Source organism: Phyllobates terribilis, unplaced genomic scaffold (genome assembly GCF_046119375.1).
Source record: "Phyllobates terribilis strain yellow unplaced genomic scaffold, ASM4611937v1 Scaffold_9__5_contigs__length_417890890, whole genome shotgun sequence".
Lineage (NCBI taxonomy): Eukaryota > Metazoa > Chordata > Amphibia > Anura > Dendrobatidae > Phyllobates > Phyllobates terribilis.
Window position 1 is genome coordinate 155,693,718 of NW_027362769.1, and position 12,500 is coordinate 155,706,217.

The 12,500-nt window shown below is 40.7% G+C and overlaps 1 protein-coding gene and 1 long non-coding RNA gene across 11 annotated transcripts in view; one reads left to right on the forward strand and one right to left on the reverse strand.

Annotated features, from left to right (window-relative positions):
• LOC141161814 (uncharacterized) overlaps nucleotides 1-10,459 on the reverse strand; it is a 23,019-nt gene extending 12,560 nt beyond the window's left edge. Inside the window, exon 1 of the long non-coding RNA XR_012250685.1 lies at nucleotides 9,014-10,459. This is a non-coding gene — a long non-coding RNA (uncharacterized lncRNA). The remainder of the gene's footprint in view (nucleotides 1-9,013) is intronic.
• Nucleotides 7,425-12,500, forward strand: part of ZEB2 (zinc finger E-box binding homeobox 2) — a 174,886-nt gene continuing 169,810 nt past the window's right edge. For 2 of the 10 annotated variants that reach the window (XM_073647226.1, XM_073647230.1), the window contains exons 1-2: nucleotides 7,442-7,891; nucleotides 9,473-9,605. In XM_073647226.1, the coding sequence (XP_073503327.1) occupies nucleotides 9,536-9,605 (70 nt within the window). In that variant the 5' untranslated portion in view covers nucleotides 7,442-7,891; nucleotides 9,473-9,535. Of the gene's footprint in view, nucleotides 7,892-8,993; nucleotides 9,606-12,194; nucleotides 12,295-12,415; nucleotides 12,444-12,500 lie in introns of those variants that run through there. The other 8 variants (XM_073647227.1, XM_073647232.1, XM_073647235.1 and 5 more) reach the window with 7 other exon arrangements.

Here is a 12,500-nt window from a genome sequence, read left to right on the forward strand (position 1 = left end):
AATACACCCATAGGTGGATAAGAAAAAAAAACAGAAACATCCTAAAACCTCATCTGGGACCCATAGTAATCTGAAAACTTGCAAGCCTTGGAGGATTCTTCTTAAAGGAGAAAATATAATAATAATAATAATTTTTATTTTTATAGCACCAACATATTCCGCAGCACTTTACAAATTTTAGGGGGGACTTATGCAGACAATACAGAATAAGCATATCTCATATCGAACGGAGTGAGGGCCCTGCTCGCAAGCTTACAGTCTATGAGGAAATGGGGGACACAAAAGGTAAAATGTACATATATTGTATAATGCAGCCTTGATATACTATATAGGATAAATAATACATTTGCCTGGTGCCCTGCCAGTGTGTGTACAGTCCTGACCGAGGCTATTAAGTACATGGTTGGTATGAACCTGAAATTGAAGAAGATTTTAATATGGGGGAAAACTGGGACGGACAGATAGTGTGTGGAGGCGATACCCCAGTCTAAAGAAATGGGTTTTTAGGGTCCGCTTGAAATTGTGGGTATTGGGAATTAGTCGAACTGTCCTGAGTAATGCATTCCAAAGAATTGGCGCAGCACGCGAGAAATCTTGGAGACGGGAGTGGGAAGTTCGGATTATGGAGGAGTTTAGTTTTAAGTCATTGGCAGAATGGAGGGCACGTGTAGGGTGGAAAACTGAGACAAGGGAGGAGATGTAGGGGGGTACTGAAGCATGGAGCGCTTTGTGGGTAAGGGTCCCTTTCCTTTTGATCTAGTTAATTTTTTGACTCTGTATGTTTTCAATGTTTTCATGGATGGTTTGATGCTGTGTTATAGCTCACCTGGTGGAGTGGATTCTCAAAATCACAGGTCTGAATGTGCAACACAGACTGGAGGCGTTGGTGTAGACAGGAACACAAGAGCTGTGTATGCAGGATGGCACCTTGGGTGTGGACTGAAGGACCTTGGAACAGCGGAGCTGGGTATGCAGGATGGCACTTTGGATGTGGACTGAAGCATATTGGAACGACAGAGCTGGGAATGCAGGATGGCACCTTGGATGTGGACTGAAGCACCTTGGAACAGCAGAGCTGGGAATGCAGGATGGCACCTTGGATGTGGACTGAAGCCCCTTGGAACAGCAGAGCTGGGTATGTTGAATGGCACCTTGAATGTGAACTGAAGCACCTTGGAACAGCAGAGCTGGGAATGCAGGATGGCACCTTAGATGTGGACTGAAGTACCTTGGAACAGCAGAGTTGAGTACATAGACAGGCATTTTAGAACAGCAGAAGTGAGTATTTAAGTAGGCATCTTGGAACAGCAGGGCCCAGTGTTATAGCAGAGCCAGTTTAATCAAGATAAACACTTGATGCTTGAGGTACCTGAACCCAACAGAGAGTTATAACTATATTAGTCAGGACATGCTTAGGTTTGTTGCTAGTATGCAAGTGATTGTTTTTAGAATTTAATTTAGATATGTGTTGCTGGAGTTATATTTGTATAAACCAAGTCAGGAGACTAAGGTGTAGCAGAGCCCAGAACTAAGGTATCAGTATTCTGCAAACTACCTGAATACTCAGACGGCATGCCACCACCTGAACCAGACTAAAAAAGCCTAAGGATGTGACATCAGATGAGTATGCCAGAATTATTCTTATAACCTAATGTACACAGGAACAGAGGGAGCTGGCCATCAGGGAAGCAAGACACAAAGCCCAGCCCTGGAGCCATGACAGGTTTAAGTCACATTATACTACAATGTAAATTCTTAAGCCCCAATGTATAATCTGTAGGAGGACCACACACCTACCATGTGTCGTGTCTAAAGGCAGGGATTGGACAGAACCAGCTGAACATTTAATATGCATAGGGATCTTTTACATTTTTAAAGGGGGGAAAAAATCAAGTATGTTTTATTTCAGTATTCCTAATAGTAGAGATGGGTGGTACTTTTAGCTAGCTAGAGGTGCTTTAGTGCTAGGGAGAATATCACAAAATGTCTTTCCTCCAGGAGAGATGTCTACCAGCTGCTGACTCCACTGTCCCCACTAAAGGCACATGCACGCTCATCTGAACCCAGTGGCGTCTGGACATCAGCTTTCTAAGGTGTATGGGCACCTTTACATACATATACTCTTATGTGGCAGAGGTGCCTTTGTGCACCTTCTGGGTTTGATCTGAGTCCTAGCTGCACATTATGTTGAGTTACTCACTCATTCACCATTATCTTCCTATCATTATTAGGGATGAGCTGACCCATGGAAGTTCGGGTTCTGGTACCAGAACTGTACCCGAACTTGAACCTGAACCCGAGCTACATCGAAATCAATGGGGACCCGAACTTTGGAGCAAGAAATCTCTCTCTCTCTATCCGTCTCTCTCCAGGAGAAGGCCGTGTTCGGAGTTCAGCACATATGAACCCCGAACTTTACAATTCGGGTTCGCTTATCTCTACTCATTATAATCAGGGGCCTAACTTGAAACTTGTGGGCCCCAATGCAAAAGCTCAAGTCTTTAATAGTAATGGTCTTTTCATATGGGCCAAAGTGACCTTTTAGGCCCCCTTAAGTTCCAGGGTCCAGGTGCTGATTGCAAACCCTGCACCCATTATAGTTCACCCCTGATTATAATCTCCTCGGATATGTACAGCTCTCCTATCAATGAGGTCAGAAATTAGATTTGAGACCCCAATTTTTTTTTTAATAGCTTTCTGAATGCCAATGATTTCTCTTACTCCCTGGCACTAATAGAGTGGAATTAAGCCTCTTTATCATTATTGTTCTGGTGATTGCAGAAAATTGCCTAGAAATCGGGATATAAGCGTTTTGAAAAAAGAACTGCATTTCGTTCAAGAAAACAGCGCCACCCCTATCTATAGGCCATGTGTGGTATTACAGCTTAGCAGTTTTTTCTTGATATGGAAAGGTGCTGCTTCTGAGAGTTTTTTTTTTCTATCCTGGCAACCCCCCCTCAGCATAGGGATCAGCTCAGTCGGATCTATAGAGGCTGAATATACCAAGTGCAGACATTAATCAGATAATTGTGGACAGGGAGGGGGCCTGGGTGCAGCAGGGAGTGTGAGGTGGGAGTGCAGAGCAGAATATTAGGCTTGCAATGATGATTGGGCACAGTGAGGGCACACAGGAGGATATAGGAGGGGAAGGCTGCAGGACTGAGAACACAGAGTTAGGGGCTTGTGTGGAATGACCTGGGATTCCCAAGTGAGTCACAAGCAGAGGAAGCAACAGCTGCTCCCAGGCACCTTCTGTCAGGTCTGACATGTACTCAGCAGACACCACACTCCAGTCCCTGTATAGTAACCAGTGCATCCATACTGCCCACCCTGTCTCATAATAGAGAAGGGGGGGCTGTCTGCAAACTAGGGAGGAGAATGGATGAGTCCAGACCCAGGCTATTGATCCCAACATATGCTCAGGGTTTCTTTTTCCTGGTGCTCTCAGACATTTCTGAGCAAGGGTTTTACATTAGAACATTTCCTCTCTTATTCACATATCATTGTGCTTGGTGCATTTGGAGAAGTGGAAAAGCTGACAATTGTCATTTTTTTTAACCATCACACCAGAGAATAACTTCCTTTTCACCATGATACAGCAAACATGTTTTTTTTATACATAGGGTGGGAGGTGTGGGGGTCAATCAGGCCCAACTTGGCCTCAATAGACCCAGCATGGTCCTGTCCTACCACTAATGTGAGCTCACTTCATTACAGATGTGATGCCTGCACTCAATGCCACAACACCCCCACCTCCCCAGCTCTGGGTCCTGTGAGTGGAGGGGAAGCCAAACACAACAGTGACCCCCCTTCATCTGGAATTAGTCATTATTCCAGTGTTTGCCCAGAAGATATGATTGTATTTCACAGAAGATCATATTTCTCCTATCTTTCAACTTTGGAGTCATCCATGAGGATTAGTAAAACCAAACTAGTCCCAGAATTTGGGATAATTAGCCCTAAAAATCTGGAAACAAACATTAGTTCAACAGGAGGGAAAAAAAAGAGCAGCCTTGAGAATAATTGACCCTTCCCGTGTCACTAATCTGTTATATAGAGAGAGAAAGAAAGAAAGAAAGAAAGAAAGAAAGAAAGAAAGAAAGAAAGAAAGAAAGAGGAAGGATGGATGGAAAGAAAGAGAGGATGAGGGATGGATGGATGGATGGATGGATGGATGGAAAGAAAGAGAGAGAAAGAAAGAAAGAAAGAAAGAAAGAAAGAAAGAAAGAAAGAAAGAAAGAAAGAAAGAAAGAAAGATGAAGGATGGATGGAAAGAAAGAAAGAAAGAAAGAAAGAAAGAGGAAGGATGGATGGAAAGAAAGAGAGGATGATGGATGGATGGATGGATGGATGGATGGATGGATGGATGGAAAGAAAGAGAGAGAAAGAAAGAAAGAAAGAAAGAAAGAAAGAAAGAAAGAAAGAAAGAAAGAAAGAAAGATGCAGGATGGATGGAAAGAAAGAAAGACGCAGGATGGATGGATGGAAACAGCAAGAAAGAGAAAGGAAGGATGGATGGATGGGTGGATGGACGGAAAGAAATAAAGAGAGGAAGAAAGAAAGAGAGAAAGAAAGCTAACTTTAAAGGGGATTTGTCACCAAATTTCACAATACAATACAATACATACTGCATAATGTATTAAATATATTAGATCTGATAAGACTGATGTACTTACTTTGAAAATCCTACCTGATAGTAAAATGGGTATTTTATCCAGCCAGAGTTAAATTCACAGTAAGTACACCAATCTCCTCATGTGTAAGACATCTATTGATATAGGCAGTCTGTGTTGTGAAATCTGGTGATAGATAATGGAGATGCAATAGATAGATAGATATAGAGACATGCAGATAGATGAATAGATAGATGGATAGATTGATGGGCCGATAGATAATACATAATAGATATATAGATAGATAATATTATTGGAATTAGATAATACTACAGACAGTGTAAGCATATGACATGTTCTCTGCACTGTCAGTCTCAGGAGACAGCTTCTCTATTCTGTATCCAGATTCTTCTATGTCAGATTTATGCCGGATGATGTATGTACATTGTTGCAGTTCACACACCTGCGGCTTCCTTTGCCTCTTGTCCTCGGTGCTGACACATATTGTGCACACAGCACTTCTCACATTGTGTCATCACAAGGTAAAAATCAGCAACTCGACACAACCATAAAAAAGGAAGAAGCAGTAGACCCGGCTGATCTGCTCACTTCTCCTCCACTGTTTCCTTAATTTTACCGATTACAAGACCCGCGGTGTGAGACCCCATCATCCAGCATAAGTGGGGACCTGCGACCTGTGACTCCCAGCTGCTGTGGCACTACAACTCCCAACATTACATTGTGAGATGACGGTTGCCTGGACATGCTGGCAGCTGTTATGTCACAACTGGAGGTCCACAAGTGGCAAGCCACATAAACAGAGAGGAGAGAGGGTCACCCTGCTCCACAAGTGCACGACCCACGTTCATTTGTCGGGGGATTTTTACTTCGTGAAAAGTGAACCATGGACGTGGATGAAATAGTCTGTACATTAGGTGCTGTGTTTAACTCTAGAAAAGTTATGTTTGTATGCAGAGATTACTTAAAAAAGACACAGCATCAATATGTCAGAGTAAGAGGAGGCAATGGCAATCACTCAAATCAGGTCGTATAACTACTAGGAAACTTCTACATTGAATTAAAAGTGATAGAAATAGGTAGCAATATAAGTAAAAATGGGAGATAGAGAGAGATAGAGAGACAGATAGAGAGATAGATAGAAAGTAGAGAGATAGATAGAAAGCAGAGAGATAGATAGATAGATAGATAGATAGATAGATAGATAAAAAAGTAGAAAAATAGACATCGGATACATAAAAAAATTGCTAGATAAATAGGAAATAAATAGACAGCAGACACATAGTTAGATTGATTACTAGATAAATAGTTGAGATAGATAGATAATAGATAGATAGTTAGATAGATAGATAGATAGATGGATAGATAGATAGATAATAGATAGATGGATAGATAGATAGATAGATAGATAGATAGATAGATAGATAGATAGAGGGATAGATAGATAGATAGATAGATAGATGATACATAGATGGATAGATAGATACAGGTGTAAAAGGCATTACAGAAATACTTTACGAGGAGTTATACATATTTAATTTAAAATAATTACATACCCTTACATCTATTTGTGTGTATCTGCTTATTACATATGTAATATACATTTAATGGTAAAGTAATATAAGCACATATCTAAAAGATTAAAAACATATCACTTCAAAAGAATGAACACATAACACAATAAAACATATCTATATAAGTAGATAGATAGATACATAGATTTTCTATCTATCTATGTATGAACAGTGGAAGCTTGTAAAAATAACTCTCTGAAAACTCTCTATATTACATTCATTTTCCCTTTAATATGTAACTTCCTTCAGTTAGAAATAAACAATCTTAATCATTCAAAATATAAAGAGGAAAAAAAATCGATTTCCTTGCAATTCTAAATAACCACATTATTTTTCTCCTCCTGTTGAGAAGATTAACAGAAAGCACATGAGTTTTACAGCTGAACTGCTCAGTGGACTGTGTGTGAAGAGGCAGCAGCAGATCACTGGTTAAAACACTTAAGCTCAGTGTCCTCCCCTGGGATGCAGACTTGAATTAGTTAATATTGCTCCTCTGTCCTGACTACTCCAGATGTGGGGAATATCTGTGTTTGGACCTGATTGGCTGAAGAAACCCAACGTCACATCACAATCTTTTTTGACTGATGATTCAATTAAGAATACAGTTTAAAAAAAAATACAATCTCTACATAGAAAATGTCTTCACTTGTTACTATTCAGCCCCATTCATGAATCATGACACATAAAACATCTAATCACATTTATCCAACTCTCCAAAAAAAAACTTCTTCTAAACCCCATCCCACCTTATACCTGTTACCTACAAAACCTTGGGGGGAAAAATAGATTGCTAAATCAGTGCAACAATGTATCTTCATTCCAAAACAATATACAATGCAACATAAACACAAAGCGGTCACCAGATACAAAACAAAGACAAAAAAAGATAAAAAAAACAGCAGAGAAAAAATGGATAAACAATGGACATAATCAGCAAATGGATCCACAGTGAAGCGTTAGCCCATAGACGAGCAGTGGTCTTCAATATCTGAGGGTCTTCATTATTGCAGCCTTGGAAAGTTGAAGTTCCTTTGGGTTCTAAGATGCATGATTGGTGCAAAATGTTTCCAGTCTTGTATCCACTAGGATTTAGTGACGAAGACAATGATGGCAAGGACTTGATGATGGTTGGGGAGGGTGGTGGAGGGGAGGAGAGAAAGAGTTGAGGTGGGGTGGTGAGGTGGGGGGGAGTTAAGGGAGAAGAGAGAAGTGTTTGGTGGTATTGGGGGGGGGGATAAGGGAGGTGGAATTTCAATTTTTCTCCTAAGCTTTTGCTGAGGCTTCAAGGTATAATCTATCCCAGATCCTTTCCCAGAGAGGGAGAAACTTAGTGATCACGTTTGCAAATGATGCTCACGTTTGGTGCTCAATTATCCCTCCCCATAAAGATAGGTGGCGTGAGTAGCAGGGTCTCCTCCACCAACAAGAAAAAAATGTCATTAGGAAAAGCGTAACACGTCAGTCCGTCCCCAGGTTTGTGTTTCCTGAAGTGGCAGTAAGAGATCAGTCCTAACCTGCCCAGCAGGAATAACGGTTCCTCCTTACCTCCCCTGACTGCCTGGCCTTCCTTCCTCTATCTTCTCTGAGGAGCTACTGTCATCATTCTCATCTTCTTATACACCAGGTCCACTACTTCTTCATGTCCCCGTACAGCACCTCTACCCAACTGCCCACAAGACTTTAAAGGTAGGTGACTCATTTATGTATTTTATCCAGATACCCCCCCCCCAACCCCCAGACATAATGCAACATACTTGGCGACCCTTCTTCTACCTGTTAGTGCAGGTAATAGGAGTGCAATATACATATTTTTTAAATATGAATTCTTAAATGAAACAGAAATAAGATTTCAATGCAACATATGTATCTCCTTAAAGTTTTCTAATCACTTCACCCTGAGAAATATTTACATAAATTCTGTTTTTAGTTCATCTTGTGACTTTAGTCTTTCCCAGAAACACTTTACTTTTCTCAGGGCTTTTTTTTTTTCTTCTGTTAATTGAAGCGAGTTTCATTTCTGTATTTTATTTTATATTTATTTTTCTGTTTTCTCGCCCAACAAAAGTCACAGACGCTTCTACACTTTTGATACATTGTTGCATTCCATATATATATATATATATATATATATATATATATATATATATATATATATATATGCATTTTTATATATAGTTAGGTTATGTTTAAGACACAAATGGATCCTTAGGCAGATAATCTTGCATGGTGTGTGATTTGATGTTACATTCTCATGTAGCTGAACATTTTTGCAAGCATTCATCTTAGGCAAAAGTTGAATTCTGTCTGACAATCATTTCACTGTGCAGTTTCTAATATTTGCTGGTGTTTATGTAAAGTTTTTGTTGTTACATTGTTTGTTTGCTTTAACACACACACACACACACATCTTTTCCTGGTATGGTTGAGTGTGAGTGTGAGTGAGGGTGCGTCATTTGTTTGGAGCTCTATGTTTATAGACAGCCTTTAGGAATCCATATTATTAGTAAATCTTCATTCACACTTTGAAAAATGTTTGTACTGGCAAAAGTTAAAAAAAAAACGTGCTTAGGTGATAGATAGAATTGTATTAAGGGTTATCTGGGCTAACATTCTGCACAGGAAGAGTTAATTGTCCTTGTCTTAAGGGTTACATCTGTTCCATAAGCCCCCCTTTTAAAGCTGCCCTTATCCCCCTCCCCAACATTTTGACAGATACAATCTAAAATGTAACTTTTTTTTTTCCTTACTACACATAAAAGTTTACACCCCCCTAAACAAGACCCTACAGAAACAGTCCCCTTCACTTACATTCTATGTGGACACTACAGCCAGGGCTGCTACACACAGAAGGGGGGACACTCTTTGATTCTTGCATAGCCTTCTGCCAATACATGTGGTCGGAGCCTTCCAGCCTGGGTGTCAGTGTCTCTCTCTGCCTCTGAGTTCACAAGGCTTAATTACAGTCACTACTATCCAAGGATCTGTATATCCCATTACACTCAACACCCAAAGTTGTGCAAAGATCTGGCTGAGGATGGAGGGGGAAGCTTTGACTCATGATTGCAAGATGTAATTCTTGTCTTATCTGGTGCAACCCTTAAGACAACGGAGAGGAGATCATTGCAAAGCAGGAGGGTGAAAGGGGAGAGAGAGAGAGACCCTGGAAGAAGCCAGAGAAGGGTCTGCGGGAGAATTAGGGCATTATTTGGCGCCCTGTGTTTAAATGGGATCTACCAATGCCCACACTGTGCTGTGTTTGGTTGATAGAGTCTGCGTGCTGCTGATATACAGTCGAGTCCATGAGAACTAGCTTCTGATCCACTGTTATCAATGAAGCAGATGATGGCGGATGGCCCCAGGTGTAAGAGGCGAAAACAAGCCAATCCAAGGAGGAAAAACGGTAAGGACTGCTGGAGACCCCCTTCCCCTTGCATCTGGAGAGGGTGCTGGGCTGTGCGCCTCGGTGCGTCTTTGTGCAAAAGAGTTGAGTAGTTGAGTGTGAGGGGCTGTGAGGTCTTGAGCTTCTCCTCTTGCAGGCAGATCGCCCCTCTAAGTGTGAGAGAAGGGTCTCAGCTTGGGGTGTGTGTGGTCTGTGGGTCCCCCCTGATCCAGGCTGGGAGTGGAGTAGGGCAGGGAGTTGGGGGGCTTCTTTTGGCTTTTCAGGCTGAAACTTTCTGCTCACAAAAGTCTGTGTCTCTCACATAACGGTTCGTGTGAGCAGCTCAGCAATGACACACTGTGCCAGATTCCCTTTCTTCTCCAGCTCTGCAGGGCTCAGCAGCACACGGCTTCCCCTAGCAGCTGCTCTCCATGCAGGGCGCTATCTAAGCCCCCCTCCCTTGGCTCCAGCTACCCCGGGTCCAAGCAACAAACAAGCATTACTATTTCTCCCCAGTCTCTTTCCCTTCTGTCCTGGCAGATAGCAGCTTTGTCACTTTTTTGCTTCTTGTTTGTCACAATCACCCAGACCTTGCATGTGTATGGGAGGAGGGGGTGCTGCAATATAAAGGGGGTTCTGCTTCACAGAGCAGTCTGGGTGCCCAGCACAGAGCCCCAGCCTCCATTGTAGATCTAATATTAATTACTAACTTGGAAATCAGCACAATGATGGTTACAGGGTGTGTGTTTGCCTCTGCTGTGCCATCTACATCCCCCTTAAGCCAAGGCATTGCTATAACTATTGTGGTCGGGGGGCTACTCCTAAGAGGAAGACCACTTCTCAGCCAGTTTTCCTTGACTACTAGCTACTTCCATAGTTTCCTACTTCTTCCAATCCTCACCTCAAGTAAACTTTTTTTTTAAAGAGCTTTAATGAATGGTCGGTGGATTCTTAACTTGTGTCCATTATATTACTATTAACCTGTGCTGTGCCAGGCTGCTTGCAGTAAACACTAGTTGAGTTTAATGGGTGATTTTATTAGGAAGAGGGGGGAGGTCAATCTACATTTTGGGACCCTGCTGTGGTCAACGTGGGGTGTGAGATAGAGATTCTAGTATAGCCAGAGACTTCTATTCTCCACCCTTCATTCCTTTCATCTATTTGTTTATCTTTAGTAATTAAAAAATATAGGCACCATGTCCAGTCACAGACCACTGGCTTAGGCTTGTCTGTCAGTTTATAAGGTGGTCCTCCATAGCCAAGACCTCCCATGTCACTCCAGAATGACTGAGCCCAGGCTACAATTACATGTAATGTTTCCCACTTCTGTTCCCTGAGTCCATTTTATTAAATGTTGGTTATTGATTTTGTATCCACTCTGTGTATGTGGGGGCATTAGCAAAGCCTGGTGCTGCTGCTGCTGCTCCTGATAATAACTGCATAACAAAGTCAAGGATTGTATCATAAAAGAAGAGTTGTCAAATGCTGCTTTTTATATTAAAGTTGTCAGCTCTGCTGTGCTGGCTGCAGGTCATGCTTCATAGGTGTATTGTGTGTCATCTCTCTCCACATCACATGCTTTGTGGGTTATTTTTCTCATCATTGGTCATATTTCCTTTTTCTCTTAAACAGAAAGATATAGTGTAAGTACAAGACTTGCAGCACAAGGTGTAAGGAGCTATTAAAAGAATTTTGCACTCCCATAAGACTTCAGTACACACCTGCATATGGAGTGGGGGGGAAGAAATGTGTGACATGAAGTTTAGATCTTGTGGTTATTGTAAAGGTTGGAGCTTAATCAATAGTCAAAATAAATGAGTTTACCTGTGCATTCAATAGAGTATGTTTATTTTGATACATAGTAGTTAGATATTGCATCATGTGTTGACAAATTGAATAGAATATGTTTTATTTTGATACATAGTAGTTATATAATATTCTAATCACTGTGGTGAGTGTATTTGGGAAGTTGGAGTAAATGTAAAGATGAGTTGTGTATTTATCTTCTTGATTATTTAGTAATATCTGACTTTATATCATATGTGGATGCAAGAAAAAGTTATATAGATGGTTATAAAAACAGATAGGATAGATGGATACATAGAAAATAGATAGAATGTTCATAGATTATATGGAAATATAGATGTAAAGTAGATTAAAAGTATGAGATTTTTGATTGAAAGATAGAATGTTCATAGATTATATGCAACTTTAGATGTAAAGTGGATAAATAAGAAGTGTAAGATAGATGGTAGATATGAGAAAGATAGAAGATAGATGCTAGAGAGATAGATAATAGAATGTTCATAGATTATATAGAACTATAGATGTAAAGCAGATAAATAAAAAGTATAAAATAGATGATAGTTAGATTAGACAGATAGATAGATAGATAGATAGATAGATAGATAGATAGATAGATAGATAGATAGATCGGTATCTCAGTGTAGGGATCAATGAACCACACACTAAAATAAGAACCCCCTTCAGAAGGGTTTTGTACCAATGAATGACTGGTACTGGTTTTAGGGATTTGATACTAATACATGGTAAACTGCAAAAAAAAAATATTTAAGGTGGAGTCTAGGAAAGTTTAATTAAAACACATCTTGTCCACCTTAATTGATGGAGACTTTAGGCTGCAGCAGCCATCTCCAGATACTGCAGAACTCTGGAGAAGTCAGGAGGACAATCAGACTCCAGGCTTCTTGTAAGTTTCACACTTTTGTCAGATGACCCCAAGTCTCCTGACTGCTGCTGTTACTTTGTAACTTTTCCTTAAAAAAAAAACTGCAAAGATTACAGAGTCCCATGTACAGATAATTAGCCCAGTGTGTTGTCAGGGAGGGGAAGCTCTGGGTAAGAGGAAACTTTTTTTTTTTTGCCTGTCTTGTGTCACCCAGTGTTATCATCATC